General features: G+C 43.7%; 2 protein-coding genes across 5 annotated transcripts in view; one reads left to right on the top strand and one right to left on the bottom strand.

The window, feature by feature from the left end:
* Positions 1–9656: 9656 nt before the first annotated feature.
* On the top strand, positions 9657–17571 carry atpaf2 (ATP synthase mitochondrial F1 complex assembly factor 2). Its single transcript, XM_068002969.1, has 8 exons — positions 9657–9934; positions 10948–10992; positions 12869–13017; positions 13879–13976; positions 14935–15015; positions 15347–15459; positions 15680–15795; positions 17327–17571. The coding sequence occupies exons 1-8, from the start codon at positions 9829–9831 to the stop codon at positions 17462–17464; spliced, it is 846 nt and encodes a 281-aa protein (XP_067859070.1). The 5' UTR covers positions 9657–9828; the 3' UTR covers positions 17465–17571.
* The window catches only part of drc3 (dynein regulatory complex subunit 3), a 34243-nt gene continuing 24202 nt past the window's right edge, over positions 15983–26023 (bottom strand). For 3 of the 4 annotated variants that reach the window (XM_068002966.1, XM_068002965.1, XM_068002968.1), the window contains 3 exons: positions 24979–25102; positions 23428–23559; positions 15984–20313 (listed from right to left, as the gene is read on the bottom strand). In XM_068002966.1, the coding sequence (XP_067859067.1) occupies positions 20203–20313; positions 23428–23559; positions 24979–25102 (367 nt within the window). In that variant the 3' untranslated portion in view covers positions 15984–20202. Of the gene's footprint in view, positions 20314–23427; positions 23560–24978; positions 25103–26023 lie in introns of all 4 variants that reach the window. The other variant, XM_068002967.1, reaches the window with a different exon arrangement.

The raw sequence follows: 26023 nt of genomic DNA, 5'->3' as shown, positions 1-26023 counted from the left end.
CTGAGTGCACTGGATACAGCAAAGACTATGGGCCCCGACAACATCCCAGCTGTAGTGCTGAAGACTTGTGCTCCAGAACTAGCTGCGCCTCTAGCCAAGCTGTTCCAGTACAGCTACAACACTGGCATCCACCCGACAATGTGGAAAATTGCCCAGGTATGTCCTGTCCACAAAAAGCAGGACAAATCCAATCCGGCCAATTACCGCCCCATCAGTCTACTCTCAATCATCAGCAAAGTGATGGAAGGTGTCGTCGACAGTGCTATCAAGCGGCACTTACTCACCAATAACCTGCTCACCGATGCTCAGTTTGGGTTCCGCCAGGACCACTCGGCTCCAGACCTCATTACAGCCTTGGTCCAAACATGGACAAAAGAGCTGAATTCCAGAGGTGAGGTGAGAGTGACTGCCCTTGACATCAAGGCAGCATTTGACCGAGTGTGGCACCAAGGAGCCCTAGTAAAATTAAGTCCATGGGAATCAGGGGGAAAACTCTCCAGTGGCTGGAGTCATACCTAGCACAAAGGAAGATGGTAGTGGTTGTTGGAGGCCAATCATCTCAGCCCCAGGGCATTGCTGCAGGAGTTCCTCAGGGCAGTGTCCTAGGCCCAACCATCTTCAGCTGCTTCATCAATGACCTTCCCTCCATCATAAGGTCAGAAATGGGGATGTTCGCTGATGACTGCACAGTGTTCAGTTCCATTCGCAACCCCTCAGATAATGAAGCAGTCCGAGCCCGCATGCAGCAAGACCTGGACAACATCCAGGCTTGGGCTCATAAGTGGCAAGTAACATTCGCGTCAGATAAGTGCCAGGCAATGACCATCTCCAACAAGAGAAAGTCTAACCACCTCCCCTTGACATTCAACGGCATTACCATCGCCGAATCCCCCACCATCAACATCCTGGGGGTCACCATTGACCAGAAACTGAACTGGACCAGCCATATAAATACTGTGGCTACAAGAGCAGGTCAGAGGCTGGGTGTTCTGCGGCGAGTGACTCACCTCCTGACTCCCCAAAGCCTTTCCACCATCTACAAGGCACAAGTCAGGAGTGTGATGGAATACTCTCCACTTGCCTGGATGAGTGCAGCTGCAACAACACTCAAGAAGCTCGACACCATCCAAGATAAAGCAGCCCGCTTGATTGGCACCCCATCCATCACCCTAAACATTCACTCCCTTCACCACCGGCGCACTGTGGCTGCAGTGTGTACCATCCACAGGATGCACTGCAGCAACTCGCCAAGGCTTCTTCGACAGCACCTCCCAAACCCGCGACCTCTACCACCTAGAAGGACAAGAGCAGCAGGCACATGGGAACAACACCACCTGCACGTTCCCCTCCAAGTCACACACCATCCCGACTTGGAAATATATTGCCGTTCCTTCATTGTCGCTGGGTCAAAATCCTGGAACTCCCTTCCTAACAGCACTGTGGGAGAACCGTCACCACACGGACTGCAGCGGTTCAAGAAGGCGGCTCACCACCACCTTCTCGAGGGCAATTAGGGATGGGCAATAAATGCTGGCCTCGCCAGCGACGCCCACATCCCGTGAACGAATAAAAAAAAAAAAAAAAAATTTGTCGTGGAACTTTTTGCGGGGGATGGGAGGACAGGGGAAAAGTAAGGAGTCGTGCTTTCAGGGGAGGGCATATGAGAAGATAGGGGAGAAGCTGAGGTCAGTGGCTGGGGGTATGGGAAAGAAAAGAAGCCAGAAAAGGTGGTTCGGGAGGGAATGCCATCATGTCTCTGAAAAACGTCTCAAAACAGTTCTTCCAAATTCATTTTTAAAGTGCACAAACTGTTGTGACGTAGGCAAGTGCTGCAGACAATTTATACACAGCAAGATCCCACAAATAGCAATGAGATGAATGACCAGCTAATTATTTTTATTTGGGTGTTTTTGGTCAAGGAAAGAACATTGGTCAGAGCACTTTTCCTATTCCTGTTTGGATAATGGTGTGGGATTTTTAACTTTAACCTGGACAGGCAGACAGGAGCTCAGTTTAAAGTCTCATCTGAAGGACGACACCTGTGACAGTGCAGCACTCCCTCAGTACTGCCCCTCCGACAGAAACATAAAAACATACATAGAAACATAGAAAATAGGAGCAGGAGTAGGCCATTCGGCCCTTCGAGCCTGCTCCGCCATTCAATATGATCATGGCTGATCCTCTATCTCAATACCATATTCCTGCTCTCTCCCCATACCCCTTGATGCCTTTTGTGTTTAGAAATCTATCTAGCTCCATATTAAATATATTCAATGACTTGGCCTCCACAGCCTTCTGTGGTAGAGAATTCCACAGGTTCGCCACCCTCTGAGTGAAGAAATTTCTTCTCATCTCAGTCCTAAATGTTCTACCCCGTATCCTGAGACTGTGACCCTTCTTTCTGGACCTCCCAGCCAGGGGAAACATCCTCCCTGCATCCAGTCTGTCTAGCCCCGTCAGAATTTTATATGTTTCAATGAGATCCTCTCTCATTCTTCTAAACTCGAATGAATACAGGCCGAGTCGACCCAATCTCTCCTTATACGACAGTCCTGCCATCCCAGGAATCAGTCTGGTGAACCTTCGCTGCACTCCCTCTATGGCAAGTGTATCCTTTCTTAGGTAAGGAGACCAAAACTGCACACAATACTCCAGGTGTGGTCTCACCAAGGCCCTGTATAACTGCAGTAAGACATCCTTGCTCCTATACTCAAATCCTCTTGCAATGAAGGCCAACATACCATTTGCCTTCCTAACTGCTTGCTGCACCTGCATGTTTGCTTTCGGTGACTGGTGTACAAAGACACCCAAGTCCCTTTGTACATCAACATTTCCCAATCTATCACCATTTAAATAATACTCTGCCTTTCTGTTTTTCCTTCCAAAGTGGATAACTTCACATTCATCCATATTATACTGCATCTGCCATGTATTTGCCCACTCACTCGACTTGTCTAAATTGCCTTGAAGCTTCTTTGCATCCTCCTCATAACTCACGATCTCACCTAGTTTTGTGTTGTCAGCAAACTTGGAAATTTTACATTTGGCTCCCTCATCCAAATCATTGATATATATTGTGAATAGCTGGGGCCCAAGCACTGATCCCTGCCGTACCCCACTAGTCCAGTGCAGCATTCCCTCAGTACAGCACTCCCTCAGTACTGCCCCTCCAACAGTGCATCACTCCCTCAGTATTGCCCCTTCGACAGTGCAGCACTCCCTCAGTGCAGCACAACTCAGGACTGCCACTCCCACAACACAGCACTCTCTCAGTACTGCCCCTCCTTCAGTATAGCACTCCCTCAGTGCTGCCCCTCTGATACCACTGCCCCCCCTCAGTACTGCACTGAAATGTCAACTTAGGTTATGTGCTTAAAGCCTGGAGGGGGATGTGAACCCACAAACATCAGACTCTGAGGCAAGAGAGCTACTGAGTCAAACTAACACAAATGGTTGATAAAAGTTGCTAATTTGCAATTTTTTTTAAAAAGCAAATAATTAAAACTTTTATCTCCCAGTAATAAATTATTTGCTGCAACCAGAAGAAATAAGCTTTATAATTTAAGGAATTAAATTAATTCACAAATGGTAAGTAGAGATATATTTCAATAATATTGAAGGAATATCCATTTTTAGATGAAAAAGGCACCAAATAAAGTGTCAAAGATCAACATTTTTGGAGGGTATGTTATAGATACCTACATCTCAACTAAATCTTGTGCCTTTAAAATATGGACCTCATATTTGGCTTTTACCTACCCATATGTTTTTTCAATATGAGTAGAGCAATGTTGAATGTACCTGCAGCTTAAGTTGCAACGGTCTCACTGAATTTTCAGTACAATTACTTGTCTCCACGTGTCAAATGCTTCTATTGAGGGTCATTTTTGAGTTGTCAGCTTTTGCTGGTTTTTTAGATTGGTACAAGTGTCCTTTTTGTACTGTGAAGTTATGCAGCATGTAGCAAACCATGATTACTTCGAACACCTTTGCTAAATTTTAGAGGAACATTCCAATTATAAAAAGTAAACCCCAAAACCCCTTTTTAAAAAGCTGCAGTGTCTCTCATGTCCTACTGGTGACGCTGTCGAGCTACTCACTACAGATCTATGATACAATTGCGCCACTCACAGACACTCGGTGGTACTGCAAGGCTGATAAACCACAAGATCGCAAAATAATTATCCATAAGGAACGCCGAGTGGCCAACTTAATTCATCCATTCAGAAAGACCGTGAAGTCCCTCCATTACGGCGTCTAATTGTTTTATAAATGATTCCAAGGATACCACCTCCACTATTCTCTCTGGAAATCAATTTCAAGTTGATCACTCTGTGAAGAAGAACTTCCTAATTATGTCCTTAATTTACCTTTTATTAGTTTGTACCTGTGTCCCCTTGTGCTACAGCTGGAGTTTATAATAAACAATACTATTGGTTTAATATTGCAGCCAGTAGAGATTCACAGCATTTAAAAATCAGAAATCCATTTTAATTAACATTTTTAAAGCTACAATAAACACTTTTTTTGCTGACCTATTAGTTGTAGATTTGAAGCAGGACCACCAGGTGGCAGCAGAGTCTCAGTGCGATATCACTGTCCACCGAAAGTCGTATCGGTGCAGCAGGCTTAATCTGCAGCAGCCTCAGGAACCGATAGGCCCTAAAAAGTGCTGAGGAACTGGCAACAACTTATATAATAATGTAATTGCGGCAACTTTTACACTTTTATTAAACCTATCATTTAACGAACAACACAAAGGGAAATCCAGTTATGGTCCAATCCTTCGTCTCCAAAGCAAAGCTGTGATGAACTAGCAGTCACCCTGTAAGCAGCTTATGTTTCTATTACATTATTCAGAAAACCTATGAGGAGGGTCAGCCTGGCATCAGCTATTATCAGCTGCTCTATTAAAGAAAGAACTTGCATTTATATAACCTCAGGATGTCCCAAAGCGCTTTACAGCCAATGAAGTACTTTTGAAGTGTAGTCACTGTTGTAATGTAGGAAATGCAGCAGCCAATTTGTGGACAGCAAGCTCCCACAAACAGCAATGTGATAATGATCAGATAATCTGTTTCTTTAATGTTGGTTGAGGGATAAATATTGGCCTGGTCACTGTGGAGAACTCCCCTGCTCTTCTTCGAAATGGTGTCATGCGATCTTTTACATCATAGAAAGTTATGGCACAGAAGGAGGCCATTCAGCCCATTGTGTCTGTGTCGGCCAAAAAAGAGCTATCCATCTTAATCTCACTTTCTAGCTCTTGGTCTGTAGCCTCGTAGGTTATGGCACCTCAAGTGCATATCCGAGTACTTTTTAAATGAGTTGAAGGTTTCTGCCTCTACCACCCTTTCAGTCAGTGAGTTTCAGACCCCCACCACCCTCTGGGTGAAAAAAATTCTCCTCAACTCCCTTCTAATCCTTCTACCAATTACTTTAAATCTATGCCCCCTGGTTATTGACCCCTCTGCTAAGGGAAATAGGTCCTTCCTATCCACTCTATCTAGGCCACTCATAATTTTATACACTTCTATTAAATCTCCCCTCAGCCTCCTCTGTTCCAAAGAAAACAAACCCAGCCTATCCAATCTTTCCTCATAGCTAAAATTCTCCAGTCCTGGCAACAGCCTCATAAATCTCCTCTGTACCCTCTCTAGTGCAATCACATCTTTCCTGTAATGTGGTGACCAGAACTGTACGCAGTACTTAAGCTGTGGCCTAACCAATGTTTTATACAGTTCTAGCATAACCTCCCTGCTCTTCTCTTCTGTGCCTCGGCTAATAAAGGAAAGTATCCCGTGTGCCTTCTTAACCACCTTATCTACCTTTCCTGCTACCTTCAGGGATCTGTGGACATACATTCCAACATCCCTCTGTTCCTCTACACCTATCAGTATCCTCCCATTTATTCTGTATTCCCTTGCCTTGTTTGCCCTCCTCAAGTGCATTACTTCACACTTCTCTGGATTGAATTCCATTTGCCACTTTTCTGACCACCTGACCAGTCCATTGATATCTTCCTGCAGTCTACAGCTTTCCCCCTCACTATCAACCACACGGCCAATTTTTGTATCATCTGAAAACTTCTTAATCATGCCCCCTACATTTAAGTCTAAATCATTAATATATACCACAAAAAGCCAGGGACCTAGTACTGACCCCTGCGGGACCCACTGGAAACAACCTTCCAGTCACAAAAACACCCGCATTTTCTGTTTTTGTTTCAGATTTCCAGCATCCACTGTATTTTTCTTTTGATTTGTGAAAGTTCTTTCTTTCTTTCAAATCGTAACAAAGTATTCACCTGTTTACAGCTTACTGCGGAATACGATACCTGCCCCCCTTCGCTGCTCAGTATGTTGTGTGAAGAAAGACACTGTCGTGGCTCTCCTTTTTATCCTATCCGTAGGGATTTGAATTCCCTCACTTTCATCCATCTAAAGAATGCACACCTACTTGTTTACTTTCAATTGACAAGGTAGGATCAGTCAGAAATAATAACGGTTCATTTCTCGTTGCTGTTTCATGGTTAACTTTTAGCCAAATTCTTTCTACCATCTTTCCCTCTCTGGTCCCACACAAACAGACCATAACTCTGAGTGGCCAAGTTTGATCACAGGTAGAGAGAGGCTCAAGCTGAACAAGATTTGGGTCACGAAAGAAAACAAGTCAAATTTAAAAGGGGAAGAAAGGCAACTAAAAATCATGCTGGGAAAATACATCTTTTTTTAAAGGAATAGAAAGGGTAAAACGAGATCCAAATTTATTCAGAACAAAATAAACCTTAATGACGTACAGAAACGTTTAAATTAAATTAGTAGACATTGAAATACTTCAAAAAGCACTCAAAAAATCAACAGAGTTTACATTTTTGATTTTACTTTTTTAAAAAGGCGATATATATTTTCAAAGACACAGGGTCAGTTATCTTAAGTGGCATTTAAGGATAACGTTAGATACAAAGATCACTTTGTTCCAATTCCATCAGCAGCAAAGTGCTTTCGGTCGGATATAAAGTGAGTTTACGACCTGCAGGATGAGTGCACTTGCCAGTAATGGGATAGAAGAGGATCCTTAAAAGCAGCTCACAATATTCAATCAGCTAGCACTCAGCTAATGGGCTGCTGATAAATTAGGAACGAGGGAGTGGAACTGACTTAGACGGGTGTTGTTTAAGGGACTGAAGCAGATGCACAAGATGTACACTATTCCTGCAATTACTGAGCGGCTGGCTATCATTTTCTGCCTCTTCACTGCACAGTTCTGCCACTCTGGCGGTGGGATCAGTGCTGCTAATTGACCTCATTTACCAGCACTCTTGACCGACATCCAATGACGTGCTAGGAATGCGCCAGGGTTTGAGGCCAGCAGCTTTTCAAGGGCTGCCGTTAAATCTGCCCTGTTACTGAGGGCGGAGAAATGGCTCCACCAATAGGACGGAGGAGACTGTTCCCCTCTTGAAGCTGTAGCTTTGAAGGTTGTTCTGCAGAAAGTCCTCTCTAGAAGGGTGCTCCTATTTGGAGCAAAGGAACATCCATCCAGTTAAGAGAAGCACCAGAGCAGCCAAGGTAACCGGCTGCAGAAAGAAAGACGTGCATTTATGTAGCGTCTTTCATGACCTCAGGACATCCCAAAGCGCTTTACTGCCAATGAAGTACTTTTTGAAGTGCAGTCACTGTTGTAATGTAGGAAACGCAGCAGCCAATATGCGCACAACAAGATCCCACAAACAGCAATGTGATAATGACCAGATAATCTGTTTTAGTGATGTTGGTTGAGGGATAAATATTGGCCAGGACACCGGGGAGAACTCCCCTGCTCTTCTTCGAAATAGTGTCATCGGATCTTTTACATCCACCTGAGGGACCTCGGTTTAACATCTCATCTGAAAGGCAGCACCTCCGACAGTGCAGCACTCCCTCAGAATCAGCCTGGATCTTGTGTTCAAGTCTCTGGAGTGGAGCTCAAAGGCACGACCTTCTGACTCAGAGGTGATAGTGCTACCCACTGAGCCACAGTTGAAAGCTGTGGTGAGAAAAGATGAGTTTGAGGGAACGGATGAGGAAGAAATTTGCTGGTCTCTGAAAGATCGTTAGGGCAGATATGCTCACATTTTGCCTACCTTAAATAGTATTAGTTTACAATACAAGCCAACAGCACTGTAAGCTTGGTGCAGTATCGCCGGAGGTAACATGCCTAGCAGTCTGCCAACTATTCATCTACTTTCCAAATGCCCACATATATCCATGTTTTTGCATGGCACCTTGCACTAGTGCCGGATTTTTAAAAAATTCATTCTGGGGATGTGTGCATCACTGGCAAGGCCGGCATTTATTGCCCATCCTTAGTTGCCCTTGAGAAGATGGTGGTGGGCCTTTGCCTTGAACCTGCTGCAGTCCGTGTGGTGAAGGTGCTCCCACAGTGCCGTTAGGTCGGGAGTTCCAGGATTTTGGCCCATCGATGATGAAGGAATGGCTGATATAAGACCCAAGTCGGGATGATGTGTGACTCCGAGGGGAACTTGGAGGTGATATTGTTCCCATGAGCCTGTTGCCCTTGCCCTGTGTAACACTATTGTCCATTAAATCTTACAAGCTACGGACATCAAGCATGTTCTAAGCTCTGGAATTAACTCCCTAAATCTCTCTGCTGCTTCACCCCCCTCTCCTCCTTTAAGATGCTACTTAAAACCTACCTGTTTGGCCAAGCTTTTGATCAACTGTGCTAATATCTCCTTCTTTGGTTCAATGTTAATTTTTTTGACTGATAACACACCTGTGAAGCGCCTTGGGATGTTTTACTACGTTAAAGATGCTATATAAATGCAAGTTGTTGTTGCTAACACTAGCTGCCTGCATGCTGCATGTTCAGGAACTCACGTGAGGTAGCGCACGGGCAGTCAAATGACATACATCTCTCATTTTTTCTCATTCTCTTTTCTATCTACTCGCAGAAGACAGCAAATAACAGCCCGCAGCGAAAGGAGATCAGAGAGGGCCCAGCACATCAATGATGTGGTGAGAAGTCAGTCCAAATTCTGGGCCTGGAACCAATAGGAGGTGATAGGAGCCTCCCCAAACTTATGTCTAGCTCCCCACTCGCGCATTCATTCACTTTCTTACACGCAGGCATGGAACATGCTGGAACAATCTCACCACACAACTCCCAACAACCCATGGCTGTTTTGGTGGACTTCTGCCATAAGTTTAGTGGGAGTCTGTTGGAATGATCATTTATCTCATTGCTGTCTGTGGGATCTTGCTGTGTGCAATTTGGCAGCCACGTTTCCTACATTACAACAGTGACTACATTTCAAATGTGATTCGTTGGCAGTAAAGTGCTTTAGGATGTCCTGAAGTTGTGAAAGACGCTATAGAAAAGCAAGTTCTTTCTTTAACAATAATTTCTAGTTTTATGCAGAGATTAAGCTGTAACCTGAGAGACAAAAACCAGGGAGGGGACACGCCGAGTTATTGGAAAGTGCAGACAAAAACAGAGCCACGTGGTGCAGCAGCCCATCAGACTGGGGAAAGGGCGGGAAACAGTCGGTTCAAACTGGAGCCCCGCCTTCCAGCAGCTTGATTGACAGTCAAATCTCGTGGTGTGATTGGATAGCGAAGACGTCGATCAATTGGTCGGTGACGCGTGTGGGTGGGGTTTGCAGGGGTGAAAGGTCGGGTCAATGGCGGCGCCCTTGTGAATGTCTTTTGGAGCCGAGGAACCGAAGGGCGGCCGGCGGGCGAACAATAACGTGCACAGAGCCGCGGCCGCTCTGGTGTGAGAGGCAGGGCTGTCTTTAACTTTACTGCGGGGCGTTTAGAGAGGATGTTGGCCCGCTTCTGGGCTCGGGCGCCCGCCGTATTGAGGCCTGGGCTTGGTTGCCAGGTGATGGGAAGGATGACGGAGTGGAGGCGGCGGTACCCGGCAACAGGTGAGTGACAGGAGCTGTGGGAACAGAGTATAAAATGACACCGAGAGGATCGAGAGCGGGCACCAAATACAAGGTGTCAGTGGCCGCACTCTCGCCTCTGAGTCAGTGGGTTCAAGTCCCACTTCAGAGACTTCAGCACATAATCCAGGCGGACACTCTCCGTGCAGGAGGGAGGGAGGGAGTGCGGCACAGCCAGAGGTGCCGTCTTTCGGAGGAGAGGTTGGTCAACCAACACCACGAAAACAGATTATCTGGTCATTATCACATTGGTGTTTGTGGGATCTTCATGTGCATAATTTGGCTGTAGCGATTCCTACATTACAACAGTGATTACACTTCAAAAGTACTTCATTGGGTTTAAAGTGCTTTGGGATGTACTAAGGTCGTGAAAGGCACTATATAAATGCAATTTCTTTCCATATAAATCAGTGTTGAGAGACCCGTATGCATAGGCTTGTCTTCTGAACTGCGTGTAATCCCCAGCCGTATTTCATGACCACTTAGCACACAAGTTCAACAAATGTTAACATAAAAATAATGCCAAAATATTTATCTTATTATTTAATTGAGGTTAGAGATCTAAATGAAGTTCCTAGAACAAATCAGTAAAAAAGAATGTTACTCACAGGCAACCTGGTGAGTGATTGACTGACTAGGTTAGTGATCCTGAGTTCTCAAGTGCCTTTTTATAACAGTCTAAGTGACTGTGACGATCACAGTGGTGTTAATTTAGCAAACTCAATCTTGCTGTTGATTTTAATAGGGTGGGTAGGGGCGGAGCTATGATAATTAGCTGTTCAACTTTTTCGGTGAGGGTCTCTGGGGAGAATCGCAAGATCCCAGGAAATTATGGCTTGACATACGTAATGGCGTAAGTCACTCATGCCTTAATTTCCTGGAATTTCTGCACCGTATTAACGGCATACTGCATGGATACATTGTTGCTACGGTGCAAGTTTTTAGCAGGTAAATAACTTTTCCGATTTCTCTTTTGAATTTTGCACCTCTTCTAGAACGGAAGAAATTTTATCAGGATGTTAGCATTTCTCAAGGGGAAGGTAAGATTTCTGTTCTATCTGACGCTTACGATTGAAGATTGTTTTTTTAAATGTTGTATCCTTTTCAGCCGCACAACAAATTGACCCCTAACCACCATTGTAACCAATTTCTGGGCAACTGTGCAGCATTATCGGACATAGGAACAGGAGTAGGCCATTTTCAGCCCCTCGAGCTTGTTCTGCCATTCAATTAGATCATATCATATCTGACCTGCACCTCAACTCCATTTACCTGCCTTTGATTCATATCCCTCGATACTCTTGCCTAACAAAAATCGGTCGATCGCAGTCTTGAAAATTTCAATTGCCCCCCCAGGATCCACAGCTTTTTGGGGGAAAGATTTCCACTACTCTTTATGCTGAGGGAATACAGAGATGCTATCCTACGGATGACATGTTAAAACTGTGGTCCTATTCTGGTGGTTCAGTTGGGCAGTGAAAACCCAGGGAAATATTCAAAATGGAGCAGGGACTCTTTCAGTGTCCTGGCCAACATTCTTCCCTCAACACCATCAAAAATAGACCAACTGGGCCATTTATCTCTGTGTTGTTTCTGGGACCTTGTTATGTGCAAAGTTGACACCACGTTTACCTACATAATCTGCTCTATGTGAGGCTCTTTAGGACATTTCTAAGATATGGTAGGGTGTTGTGTAAATGCTCTCAGTGTTGGGAAGGTCACTCACGAGTGTGACTAATCTGTCCATAGAAATGTAACCAAGAGTGGTCAAGAACAGATATCTGCATAGCCATGAAAGTGCCAATCAGGGTGTGTGCAGTTAGTCAGCTGAAGGATATTTGCATCTATTGGTTAATCTTTAAAGTCCTGAAACACAATACCGAGCTGATTACTGAACTGTTAGCACAACCTCAGTACGCTTGGTAACCTCCCAAGTATTAGCAGAGCAAGTGATTTATTCTGGGAACTGCAATTATAAATCTTATTCCCTCAGAAAAGGATATGACCAAGACCTTTAATGGAAAATTGCATTATTAGAGCAGCAATGTCAAATTACATGGGGCAAGTGTAGACATTTGTAGGATTTATGTCTGGGTAAAAGGAAAAATTTGCTGGGCAAATTGGAAGGAGCATGGGAGTGAGTAGGACTGATTGGTAACTCTTCAGAGAGCTGGCACAGGCACGATGGGCCGAATGGCCGCCTTCTGTGCTGTATGATTCTATGTGTCATACCGTCCCAAATCACTTCTCCCCTCCAGGGTATTAGTAAATTCCCAGAACGTAGTCTTGAGACACTGGCAAATATAGACGTGGGATTTGCACAGTTTGTGAACCTTTCCTATTTTTGTTATGCCAGATTCCTGTCACTACTAGCTGCTTCAGCTCCAACTGCTGCGGGAACAATGCTCCGCTCAGATGTAAATCTAGGCAACATGGCCGCACCTACAGAAAAAATGTTAATTGAAGTGTTCGGTATCACGGTTGGCTTCAGCTGTTGACAGTTTTAAAGCTGAGCCAGAGCAAAGTAATTTTAATGTGCCCAATTCTGATGTAAGCATTTGTATTTCTATTCTATTTAAAATAATTCATATGAATCAGCCAGAAGTGTGTTACGCTCTTATTTCATCCATCTAATTAAAGCATCAACTAAGGAGTGGTCAGTGACAGTAAACATATTTCTTGAAAGGAAAAAATCCATCGTCTGGTATAGTAATGCAGTGGTCCTGTTACTGAAATTAATGTATCTGTTAAACTGTCAGAGCATGTATATCAAGGATCGATGTTTACAACAAAGAATTCTTGTGCTGACTGGACTTGTTTCAAGGAGGCACAATGATCCGGGTGAAGGTCTAAACGTCCAGGTTGTACGATGGGTTTTGCTCTGACTTTGTAAGGGACTGTTTTTTGCCGTTGCAGGAGGAGCATTTGAGATAAACCTGGACCGCAAGAAGCTGAAGACGCCTCAGGGCAAGTTGTTCACGGTCCCCAGCGAAGTTCTGGCAATCGCTGTCGCCACGGAATGGGAGTCTCAGCGAGACACACTGCAGTTCTTCACGATGCACCTGGTAGAGTCTGGTTTTAATTGTTTTTTTATTGACTGGAGTTTATGAACTTCTTAAACCTTTCATGCCTGGCAAAGTGGACACACTGTGGTACAGAGCCACATAGACCAGGAAGGTCCCTGGTCTGTACTGAGTTAGCTGATTGCACCAGGGCAGCGGTGGGGACATTATAATTGGCCTCAGTGTCCACGGACTGGGGAAGGGAATCAACCAGGTGCCTGCAGGAAAGCAAGTATGCATTGGTGTTGGGTGAGGACAGGATCAGGGTCAGAAGTGGTTCTGGTGATTCTCCAGTTAAATAACCTGCCAATGGTCTCGTGTAGGTGCGATAGTTTCTGGAACTTGTGGAGGTGTCAATCAGCAAGAGTCAGCGTCATCAGGAGATGAGGAGGCAAAATCGGGTTAGGAAAAAAGGTGCTACTATCAGAAACACAAGTCGTTTTTTATAAAAAGAAACCAGTATCACTAACTTTTTGTCAGGGGGTCACAATATAAACCAGTGTCCCAAAGTATAAAGGACGAGTATGGGCAAGGATTAAGTATTGCAGTCTAGAGAGAAGATGTTGGGAGGGGTGGGGGGAGACTTCATTGAGATGTATTTCTCTAATTATTATTATTATTAATAATATAAAAAGGGTATGTCTAGCATATGTTTATGTCTGCCATACCTTGGGTGTCACATATGCAAATTTTCTGGATCATACTTTTATGAAGAAAGCCAATTTGAACTGTACAGAGAAATTCCCAAGCAATTCAAAATACCTTACTGACACAGGAGTCAGAATGTCTTTGAAGTACAGTGACTATTATGTAGGAAAATTATGATTACCTGAAGCTAAACTGGATGATATTCTCTTTGATTAGACAACTTTATGCAACACTGCACTGGATAATCCCACACAAAGAACAAAAGAACAGTTGATTAGGGCGGCTCTTAAATACCTGGACACAGACACCGTCTGGTAAGTGATGTTTGTTGTGGGTGAGATTGTCGAATTTCTGCGTGCACTTATTTATTATATGCATAAATTATCTGGACTTAGGAATTGAAGGAACAATATTGAAATTTGCTTCTGGCACCGATTCTTTTGTTGGGGTGGTGGGGGTTGACTAATGGTGACGAGAACTGTGGAAAAACTGCAGGACACAGATAGGGAGGCTAGGTAGGCAGATAGGTGGCCGATGTAGTTTAATGTAGAAAAATGTGAAGGAATACATTTTGAAAGTAAGACTTGAGAAAGGAAATGCATAGGAACTTCAGAACAGGTGTAGGCCATTCAGCAACTTGAGCCTGTTCCGCCATTCAGTTTGATCTGTACCTCAACTCCATTTACCTGCATTTGCTCCACATCCTTTGATACCCTTGCCCAACAAAAATACATCTTAAATGATGAGACTTTAGATGAAGTAGAGGAGCAGGGCAGTGTGGTGTGCAATCACACAGGCATTAAAGGTGGCAACTTCAAGTAGATTTGAGAAGTTTGGGCTTTTTTCCATTAGGAACAAAAAGGTTAAGGGGTGACCTTCAAGATTCAGATCGGTTATGATAAAATAATCGAACGTTTCCACTGCTCAGTGGAAGAGGGAACAAATTTAAGATAATCACAAAAAGACCCCTACAAATCCTGCAGGGAGAATGGAGAAGGGGTTCACTGGGATGAACATAGGAACATGCAAACACAAGGTTGAGAGGTTGGTCAGAGGAGCAAAAAGATCTGGAAAAAGCATAGGTGCAGATGCAAAACGTAACAATAAGAAATTGTTTCAGTACTTTAATAGTAAGAGGGCAGTGAGAATCATAAGACAAGGGATGAGAAACAGTTGGATGCTGCAAAGGGGTGACTTCAGGGCCTTTCTTAGTTGGATGAGCTTAAACTGGGCCTTCTTTATCCACACTTATTTGTGTTTGTTGATGTATAGTTACAGAGTGGAGGAGCCGCCCGGCTTAGTGGAGCTCCAGAGAAATGAATGGGATCCAGTCATCGAGTGGATAGAAAACAGGTGAGTGGAAGGGGTCGTCCTAGGTGCTCAATGTGGGACAGCAGTGGGCCAATAACGCCCCTCATCTGCAGCAAGGTAGCCTTACCTGCTGAAGGGGAGAATACAAAGGGTCACGCAATTGCTGTATTAGTTAAGAGCCTTGGTCGGGAATTGTGTCAGCTAGGCAGCAGTTGTACAGAGACAGAGTTCTTGCGATAGCTTTTGGCCACTTTTGTCGGACAGTGATGGAGGGACTCACTCAGAATAAAATGGAACCACCCTTTAATACTCTTTCACTGCCAGCTTGCTGATTTTGTTTTGTTTAATACTAATCTATGTTTTATTCCAACAGATATAATGTTGTGATTGGCTCTTCCACAAGTATCTTGGGACCAAACATTCCAAAGGAGTCCAAGGAGACCTTTGAGCAACACCTCTCCTCTTACAATTCCTGGGCACTAGTGGGTGTGTGATCACTTCACTCTTTGTCATAGCTGAATACTCTGGACCAAAAGTTAAAACTTAAAACAATGTTTAAGAGTCATTTGAGCGCAAAGTATTCACTCCTCACTTTTTTTTCCCGGTACTCCTTGTAATTTTTTTAAAAATGTAGTAATTGACTAGGAGAAATGCTTATTGAACTCACTGACTCTGCTTGCTTCTCCCTTTGATTTTTTTTTTGTAGGTCTGGAGTATATCATCCATCAGCTGAAATCAGTGGTTCTTTCATTAAATCTAATTGACCGAAACTTGAATGTAGAGAAGGCTGTGCTGCTGTCTCGGCTAGAAGAACAGTATCAGGTACGGAGTATATCGGTGGGGACTGGGCGCGTCTTCTCCCCTCCTCCAATCCACGGGCCTATACTTACTGGCTGACATTGGTTTGGCTTTCTGTTCCCTCTCACTGTGAAGCAAAGCTTGGGCTGCATGTGGCTGTTCCCTGGTTTGTGCATTCCCTTAACAAACCCGGTGAGCGAGGGACCTTTGGGTTACAGTCGTGACCCAATGGAGGAGTGGTTTCTTACTGGGTCTGTTTCACCATGAGGTGCTCGGCTCGAGGTGAGCAAGCTGAGCCCGAGCTCGCTTCTGGTAGGGTAACTGGGGATATAGCTGAGTTTGTGATGAGAGATAACACTTTTTAGCACAATAGTTTTATTTTTATAAAGGATACATAAAATCTCACCATGTCCCCTCTAGCTCAGTAAGTAAAGGCCCTGCCTGGTGTGGGATTGAATTATACAGACCAGGAAGATCCCATGATTGATTTTTTTTGTTTATTCATTCTTGGGCTATGGATGTCGCTGGCAAGGCCAGAATTTATTGCCTATCTCTGGTTGCTGTTGAGAAGGTGGTGGTGGTGGGCCTCCTGCTTGAATTGCTGCAGTCTATGTGGTGAAGTTGCTCCCATGGTGCTTAGGTCGGGAGTCCTAGGATTTTGACCCAGTGACTGAGGAACAACGATACAGGTCAAGTCTGGATGGTGTATGATTTGGAGGGGATTTAAGTGGAGGCTCTACACTTAATCACAGTGCACCTGGGCTAGAAAAGGGCGGGAAAAATATCAAGCATGGTTCCTGCTCCTAAATCTCTGTCCCGTGACCCCAGCTGGAAAGTGCATGGTGAGGTCAGGATTGGCCATGGCTGTGATGCCCCTCCCACGGTTGAATAACCTGTCAACACACCCTGTCTAGGCTTGTGCATAAATAATGTCCACTTGGATGGCGGTACCAAATGAATAGGAAGACAGCCTCTGAGACATGGGGATGGTAGTTCATATAAATAAAAATATTCATCACTGTGTTTGTGTAAACTTTGCTGAGAGTTGAATTGCAAATGTCAATTCCAACAGTGCAATCTTGTTAGACTTACTCTTTTTAAGGCAAGCGAGTGGGGGATGACCTTGGGTCTCAAACCCATGATAATTGTGGCTGTGAGTCATGCCCTTGGGTGGTTGAGCGAGCAGGTTCTGTGTATTTAAACCGTAAACATACCCAGACGACAAGCAAGTCCAGTTGTTTCATAATGTCCTTTATCTCAGAGTCATAGAGTCATACAGCACGGATAGAGGCCCTTCGGCCCATCGTGTCCGCGCCGGCCATCAGCCCTGTCTACTCTAATCCCATATTCCAGCATTTGGTCCGTAGCCTTGTATGCTATGGCATTTCAAGTGCTCATCCAAATGCTTCTTGAATGTTGTGAGGGTTCCTGCCTCCACAACCCTTTCAGGCACAAACTGTGCTAATCTTTCACACTGGTTGAGACTTAAACGGTGATCGGTCTGGCAATGTTATAAGCATAGAGGGGACACTTTTTTTTCCTTCTTCCTCTATAGATTGAGTGTTGGGGAAACGTTGAATGGGCGCATGACTACGACCTCCATGAGCTTCGATCCCGCACGGCTGCAGGAACCTTGTTCGTCCATCTGTGTTCAGAGAGCTCCACTGTCAAACACAAGCTACTGCAGGACTGAAGCGACTGATCGTCTGTCCAGCTTTCATGTAACTGCAGAATTTTTTTCCCCGGATGGGTACATGATAGTCCGTAATTTAAAAAATAAAAAGTGTTCTGCCTGTTGAACAGTCCTGTTCACTGGGAGTTGATGCCTCCTTTTTAAAAAAACACACCTGTAAACGGTGAATTCATTAACTCATTTCATGAAACTTTAGGGATTAATGATAATTAAAAGGGAAAAAAAAAGAACTTTGAGGTAACAAGCAGTACATCTATTCATGTGAATAACATGAATTTTAAAAGTTTTGCATAGAAATTAAGGATTAAATGATTTTTCATAAGGTTTTCTTCTGCCAGTCCAGTCATTTCCATACCGTTCACCTGAGGAAGGAGGAAGCCTCCGAAAGCTTGTGGAATTTAAAATAAATTTGTTGGACTATAACTTGGTGTTGTAAAATTGTTTACAATCATCAACACTGCCAAGGCTTGAATGATTTTAAAATACAGTGATCTAGGGAATATTATGCATTATTCTTAACATATGTGATTGGGAACTGACAAAAACAAGTCACAATCACAGTAGCAGGTGGTGCATTCCACAGAGGGAACAGTCAGTCACCTTCCATTTTTATCTCAAGTACTATATATTTTGATGATGCTCAGTGTATTCACTGCAAGAACTCCACTTTGTCCCTTCCAGTCCACGTCACCACCCAGTGGTGCACATTGCCTCTATTAGTTGAATTGTTTTTTTTTCCTGCCCTGACATAATTTTGGAATTTAATACTCACCACTTGGGTTTGTAAATTTAAAAAGGCATGTGTTTTCTTTCACTCCAGAGCTTGAAAATTGCAGTTTGGAATTTTCTTCCTAAACCCCTTTATATTTTATATCTCTTTCCCAACTCCAAACATCTTTGACTTTGCTTCAGCCATTTCCCCTAACTCTTCTACCACTGTCACTTGGTGTCCAATTTCCTCCTCCTTTAGTGAAGTGCTTTGAGATGTTTTGCTGTATTAAAGTCCCTACATAAAAGTGCCTTTCTTGGCAATGAGATCCAGCAACAGCACCTCAGATTTCTTTTCTCAAGTTAACTTCATATTGAATGAGCACAATCAAACGTGTGGTAGATGATCTGATCATGTGTTCCATATTGGTTCTATGAAAGGTTAAGAGATTGGCTTTTGACATGGCTGTTGGAGATGGTAAGATTATAGTCTGCTTGCCCACATTTCTATGGGACTGAGTGATGGTACAGAACAATTGTGATCGGAGAGCACAGGAATCCTACTAGAATTACTGGGGTGCTCCATATCATCATAGAATGGGTCTTCTATTATCACTTCCTTTATATGTACTATGTTCCCCAGTTTTCTTCCCTTTTTCTCCTGTGGAGCTCAGGAGGGTAGGATTCTATAGACACCTCATCTGGTACCTATCTAAATGACCACAGTTCACGTATGACTGAATGTTGGTTACCGGTTACCCCCCACCCAGGAGGACTTTAGCACTTCACACTGGAACCAGAAGAGATCAGCTAACTCTCACACAGACCAATGATCGGCCTGGTCTGTGTAGCTCAGTGCAACGGAGGGTGATGCGTGTTTGAACCTGCCCCTTTTTATAGAGTTGCTCTGTACCAGGTCATGTTATGACTTTCAAACATAAAATGATGCATTTACAAAACAAAGAAAAGATCAGTGGAACAATTTTCTCTAATTTACAGTTTTGCATCCTTTTAACACTAAGCAATCAATGCATTGAACTGATACTATAATATGTCAATTTACACAGGTACTCAATCTAGCATTCAGTGTTGCAAAATGAGAGAAGGCAAGGTTAGTAAAGGAAAGCAAAGGCTCTTTTTTAAAAAGGTGGGTTTTTGAAAAATGTATAGGGTATAGTTTATTCATATTCTGATGTTTAAAGAAAACTCCAGCCACTATTTGTCAGATATTTTAAAATATGCCACTCTTGCCACAGAACAAAATGCAAGCATTGTGTTTTTATTATTGAGAAAACCAGGGATAAGGCTCACAGTTCAGAACTCCACCAAGGCTGAAAGGAGTAGGAAAGAACATGTGATAAATGAAGTAGTGGTTAGGAAGCACCACGCTTGGGATTTAAGTGTGTAGATTGTAGAAGGAAGGACAGACAGAGAGGTGAGGAATACTAGGAAGAATGAGCTTGAGTAGGAGATATGCAAGTGAAGTAATGCATGTTCTCCAGTACAATGACAAATGTTCATTTGCTGAAACAAATGCAGTTTTAGAGGCTGCTAAAAATAGTGGCTAGAAGTCAATTCCCAGGCCTGGGGATTTCTAAGAAAAAGTACAGCACTGGCTAACCAGACAGGTTATGGTCAAGTCCCAGGAGCACCCGCTGTATTTCCACTGAGATGGGGTGGTTTTGCACCATGGCTTGTAGTGGGGTCATTGATGGGGAGGCATCGATTCTTCAATATCTCTGTATCATAAGGGTTCTAATCACTGATCAGAGAGGGCAGTGAACTAGAGAAGCTGTCTGGCTGTACAGGCGGCACCTTCATGTGGTGGGAAGGGGGAGGGGGGAACAAATTTTAAAAACTTAGTATTACAATATTCCAATTTAAATCTGGTTACACCAGAGCCTAAACAGAATATCAGCCGTTATAAAAAGAACACAACACTCACAGCAACTCAAGATTCTGGCAGCCACAGGGTGCCATCCCTCCCTCCTCCTCCTCCCCCCCCCCTGCCTTCACATTACATTTAGGGATCAATTCATGTCTTGGAGTTCAAGGAAATCCAGCTCATCCTGCCAGTGGTGGATGTAGATGTTAATTTCCAAAACTCGCTTACGGTTACGGTTTATTTCGTCTGTGTGCAGCTACAAAAAAAATATAAACAAGCAGGTTACTGCGTTGCAAATTAAAACATTTATCCTCCACCCTTATTTTTCAAGATATATTCTTTCCTGTATAACCCTCCCTTCTCCAACCCCATGTGTCCGCCTCTAACTGAGAAAGTGCTTAAAGACCGGTTTGGTCCATGTGATCTCCTGGACTGGTTTCGATCGCCTGGGAGGGGGGTAGGGGGGTGGGGAGGGGGGGGTCGGAGAGGAATTTTCCAGGGTACTTTTTCCCTTTATTGCCCCTGGGTTTTTTCTGTTTTATTTGTGTAGGATAATAAATCCATTCCTCCCCCAACAGTTTGCCCAACATTTGAGTTGCCATTAGGTCCTGTATCTAATTTTGTTTCCTTCTTCCCCCAACCCCCAATTTTCTTTATTTCTTTCCCTGAATATGCTGGCTTTCACTGAGGTCCAGTTCCACAGGTGCTAGTTGCACGCGTCCCCCCCCCCCCCCCCCCCCAACAATACCTTGCCCATGTTGGCAGGCTATTCAGCTATGGAAGGTGTCACAACCAAGACCGATCTTGTCCTCACACAAGATTCCCACAAGAGCGCTCTTCTAACAGGTCTCAATGACCATGATCGGGAGCAAGAGTCTCTGCCTGATTCCCTCCCCCCACCAAGGGGTTCTGGAACCAACTGTAATGCTCCTATAATGGAATCTGCTAACACTACACTGACCAGCTGTGGCTCAGTGGCAGCATTCTCGCCTCTAAGTCAGAAGGTTGCGCGTTCAAGTCCCACTCCAGAGACTTGAGTACATAATCTAAACTAACATTCCAATGCAGTACTGAGGGAGTGCTGCACTGTTGGAGGTGCCATCTTTTGGATGAGCCATTAAATCATGGCCCTGTCTACCCTCTCAGGTGGAAGTAAAAGATCCCATGGCACTATCTGAAAAAGAGCCAGAGCAGTTCTTCCCAGTGTCCTGGCAAATATTAATGTCTCATTCAACATCACCAAAACAGATTATCTTGTCATTATAGGAACATAGAACATAGAAAATAGAAGCAGGAGTAGGCCATTCGGCCCTTTGAGCCTGCTCCGCCATTCAATATGATCATGGCTGACCCTCTATCTCAATACCATATTCCCGCTCCCACCCCATACCCCTTGATGCCTTTTGTGTCTAGAAATCTATCTAGCTCCATCTTAAATATATTCAGTGACTTGGCCTCCACAGCCTTCTGAGGTAGAGAATTCCACAGGTTCACTACCATCTGAGTGAAGAAATTTCTCCTCATCTCAGTCCTAAATGTCCTACTCCATATCCTGAGACTGTGACCCCTCACATTCTGGACCCCCCCAGCCAGGGGAAACATCCTTCCTGCATCCAGCCTGTCTAGCCCTGTCAGAATTTTATATGTTACAATGAGATCCCCTCTCATTCTTCTAAACTCGAGTGAATACAGGCCGAGTCGACCCAATCTCTCCTCATACGACAGTCCTGCCATCCCAGGAATCAGTCTGGTGAACCTTCGCTGCACTCCCTCTACGGCAAGTATATCCTTTCTTAGGTAAGGAGACCAAAACTGCACACAATACTCCAGGTCTGGTCCCATCAAGGCCCTGTATAACTGCAGTAAGACATCCTTACTCCTGTACTCAAATTCTCTTGCAATGAAGGCCAACATACCATTTGCCTTCCTAACTGCTTGCTGCACCTGCATATTTGCTTTCAGTGACTGGTGTACAAGGACACCCAGGTCCCTTTGTACATCAACATTCCCCAATCTATCACCATTTAAATAATACTCTGCCTTTCTGTTTTTCCTTCTGAAGTGGATAACTTCAGATTTATCCACATTATACTGCATCTGCCATGTATTTGCCCGCCCACTCACTCAACTTGTCTAAATCACCTTGAAGCCTCTTTGCATCCTCCTCACAACCCACGATCTCACCTAGTTTTGTGTCGTCAGCAAACTTGGAAATATTACATTTGGTTCCCTCATCCAAATCATTGATATATATTGTGAATAGCTGGGGCCCAAGCACTGATCCCTGCGGTACCCCACTAGTCACAGCCTGCCACCCCGAAAAAGACCCATTTATTCCTACTCTCTGTTTCCTGTCTGTTAACCAATTTTCAATCCATGCCAGTATATTACCCCCAATCCCATGTGCTTTAATTTTGCACAATAACCTCTTATGTGGGACTTTATCAAAGGCCTTCTGAAAATCCAAATAAACCACATCCACTGGTTCCCCCTTATCTATTCTACCAGTTACATCCTCAAAAAACTCCAGTAGGTTTGTCAAACATGATTTCCCTTTCATAAATCTATGTTGACTTTGTCTAATCCCGTTGATATCTTCTAAATGTCCTGTTATCACATCCTTCATAATAGACTCGAGCATTTTCCCCACTACTGATGTTAGGCTAACCGGTCTGTAGTTCCATGTTTTCTCTCTCCCTCCTTTTTTAAATAATGGGGTTACATTTACCACCCTCCAATCTGCAGGAACTGTTCCATAATCTGTATAATTTTGGAAAATGACAACTAATGCATCCACTATTTCCATGGCTACCTCTTTTAGTACTCTGCGATGCAGATTATCAGGCCCTGGGGATTTATCGGCTTTCAGTCCCATTAATTTCTCCAGCACTATTTTTTACTAATACTAATTTCCTTTAATTCCTCCTTCTTACTAGTCCCTTGCTCATTGTCTCATTGCTGTTTGCGGGTCCTTGCTGTGTGCAAACCGGCTGCCGTGTTTCCTACAGTGACTACGCTTCAAAAGTACTTCATTGGCTGTAAAGCGCTTTGGGACATCCTGAGGTCACGAAAGGTGCTATATAAATGCAAGTACTTTATTTCTTCTTTCTTTAATTCTAGGACCTTCGAGGAAGAGATAGTCCCATATCATGCATTTACATTTCTCAGCTATCACAGGATTCACCCTATACCTATTTCATGTACCTGGAATTAAAGTTCAATCACTGCATTTTGAACTGTTACTGACTTCCAGTCTTTACCACAGTACAATATCAAGCTGATGGGCCCTTTAACTTCAAATTTTGTGTGCTTATTCATCTGAACCATACATAAAAATAACACAGAACTAAACCATTCTGGTTGTCCTTACCTTCTCAATCAAATCAGTGACCCAGCCATTTGCCCTAGTCACCATTTTGTCTTCTTGGTTGTCAATCTTAAGCAGGTGCAGGTCATGTGATGCATTAACCGTATTGACGACTGTATCCTTATCTACAAAGAGCTGTATAAAAGAAACAAAGAAAACATGTTATGTGCTGATAAAGCATGTGTTTGGTAATAAAAAAACGCTTGCATTTATATAGCACTTTTTAACGTTTTCATCATGTCCCAAAGTGCTTTGCAGCCAATTAATTACTTTTGAAGTGCAGGTGGCTCTAGTGATAGCTGCAGAAATGATCTGGTCTTTCTCTGGGAACAGTGGGTTGGCATTTAGTTTGTCTTGTTGCCTTGGCATGGGCTGTTGGCGCAGAGAGAGCAAGGAGGTGGGGGTTGGGGTTGGCTGTAAAATGATGACCGGAACAGGAGTGGCAGATTGATCTCTGGTAATCATGTGAACAATAATAATTACCAGTCACATGGCTAGCACGGACCAATCAACATGGGACATAAATAAAATCTTATATTAGCGGATCTCCCATGACATTGCTCATGGTGAAGGGTTGATGTTTTATAACAGTACGGTTGTCATTAATGAAATGCGCGAGGTGTTGTAGGAAGTAAGTGACATTTAGAGGAAGTATGTGCTATATGCAAGACTTTATATATGCACATTAAATAGTTGAATTATTCCAGTATTATAAATTGTTGTTTAAATAGATCAATATTGTAAATTACATAAACTTAAAAATTACAATGCAAATACCTCAAAGGACATAAAGTGTGTGTCTAATACAAAAAGTAAAACAATGCTGCCATTCTATTGCATTTAAATGGACGCCCAATGTTTACTCTCTACCTACCTTCGGGTGGGACCAAGCAGATTGGCTGTAGTTGAAGTCATGCAGGAGCTGGTTGCTGCCTTTGGGACTGGGCTGGTCAGAGAGCTAGCTGCTAACAATTGGGCTTGGGATTGGGTGGGGAGCTGGCTGCTGCACTTAAGATCGGGGGTAGAGCCAGAGCTGCAATACTGGGGTGGGGCTTAGTTGGAGGGAGTACGCAGAGCAGGGTAGACCACGATAGCAGGAAAGGAGGCTGGGAAGAATGGACAAAATAAGGGTTGAGGTGGAGTGTGTGCTTGTAATGGTGGTTGAAAAGGGGCTGAATTGTTTTCTCATTGATCTGTGGTATCACATCCGATTGAGGCTGCTGGAGAGACAGGAGGAAGTGTAGAGTGGATGTGTCATAGAGTGATGCCAGGGAGGGAAAGGGGAAACGAGATGGAGCATCATTCTGGGCTGCGCTCGCGCATCTCCACGGAACCAGCTTCTGAGGAGCATTGGCAGAGCCTGCGTACATGCCACTCACCCATGCTCCTCTAGGGGGCCAAGGGAATGGAAGAGAGAAAATACCCTCCAGAAACACCAAACATTGCATTTTCTGCAGAGTATTTATTGTTCAAGTGTGTAGAAACTCAATCAAATTTTTGCTTTTTCAAATATAAACGTAGAATGTCATTGTGCAGGAAAAACCCTTCTCTTACTGCTCGGAGTTCTTCTGGCATTTCCTCTTCCCCCTCATTCTTTCCCATCTTTTCATAACTGCTTATAGCGATTTCCAACATGTCCTCGTTGTGATGGTTCTCCAAGTCCCGGCACTGAGCTATTGTAGATTATGTTAAGGTTCCAAAGGACAGAAGTGCACTCCCATTTAATTCAGAAATATATTTAGGATAGATAGCAAGATTCTACTGATAATCATATCTTTTGTTTTATTTCCCCCACCTATTTTCTCCTCTTCTGAAGGCATGCACTTTTTGCTGGGTACGGTTTTGGGACACCGTATCTCACCCAAGTGTTCACTTTTCATGAATAAACCTAGACAGTGGGTGTCAGCATGCTACTGATCAGGGAGGGTAGTACAGATTCTGATTGACCCTGTTCTAACCTGACACCCACACTTTCCAGCAGGGATCAACGGATAGCAATCAGGAGTAGGAACCCTGACTGATTTTTCCCTTCCCTAAGGTCAATTTTAGGGTCCCAACTATTGCCCCCGCTCAGATCAGATAATTCCACACAGAACCAGGATCAAACCTAGGATCTTCCTGATCTGTATGGTTTAGTACCAGACTATATGGCACGCGTTCCTACTGAACATTGGGGAAGCTCATGTGTGGATTTTAACATAGCCATTTTGGAGGACACACAAGTCAAAAGGTAGCTTCTACATTGTATTTATAAGGCAAGAGGATGTGATGTTCCACAGAAAATGGTACACATTTCAGCCTATATGTGGCTAGATTAAAATGTAAGTTAATTATCTGAAGAAACACATTAAATGTAGTTTGATATTGTATATCTTATAGTACAAGAAAGTTTTTCATCGGAAAGAAGAAAATTGGAAGGAAGACATGATGCTAGCCTAAAATTCTGAGCAGTGTAGATAATGTCAACATATGTAGACTATTTAAGTTGGACTGTGTGCAGAATTAGAGATGCAGCTTCAAAATCAGTAGACCTCAAGGAAGACTAGAGATTAGAAGGATTTTTTTGTCACAGACTAGTGGACTCTTGGCAATTGCAGCT

The sequence above is a fragment of the Heptranchias perlo genome, chromosome 22 (genome assembly GCF_035084215.1).
Source record: "Heptranchias perlo isolate sHepPer1 chromosome 22, sHepPer1.hap1, whole genome shotgun sequence".
In the NCBI taxonomy this organism is placed as follows: domain Eukaryota; kingdom Metazoa; phylum Chordata; class Chondrichthyes; order Hexanchiformes; family Hexanchidae; genus Heptranchias; species Heptranchias perlo.
This window is presented reverse-complemented; position numbering and strand designations above follow the sequence as displayed.

What these genes read in the sequence shown, in the direction of transcription:
- atpaf2 (XM_068002969.1), top strand. Translation starts at nt 9,829, where the DNA reads ATGTTGGCCCGCTTCTGGGCTCGGGCGCCCGCCGTATTGAGGCCTGGG. An exon ending in AGTTCTTCACGATGCACCTG is followed by an intron (nt 13,018 to 13,878) that starts GTAGAGTCTGGT and finishes CTCTTTGATTAG; the next exon opens with ACAACTTTATGCAACACTGC. An exon ending in GGCTAGAAGAACAGTATCAG is followed by an intron (nt 15,796 to 17,326) that starts GTACGGAGTATA and finishes CTTCCTCTATAG; the next exon opens with ATTGAGTGTTGGGGAAACGT.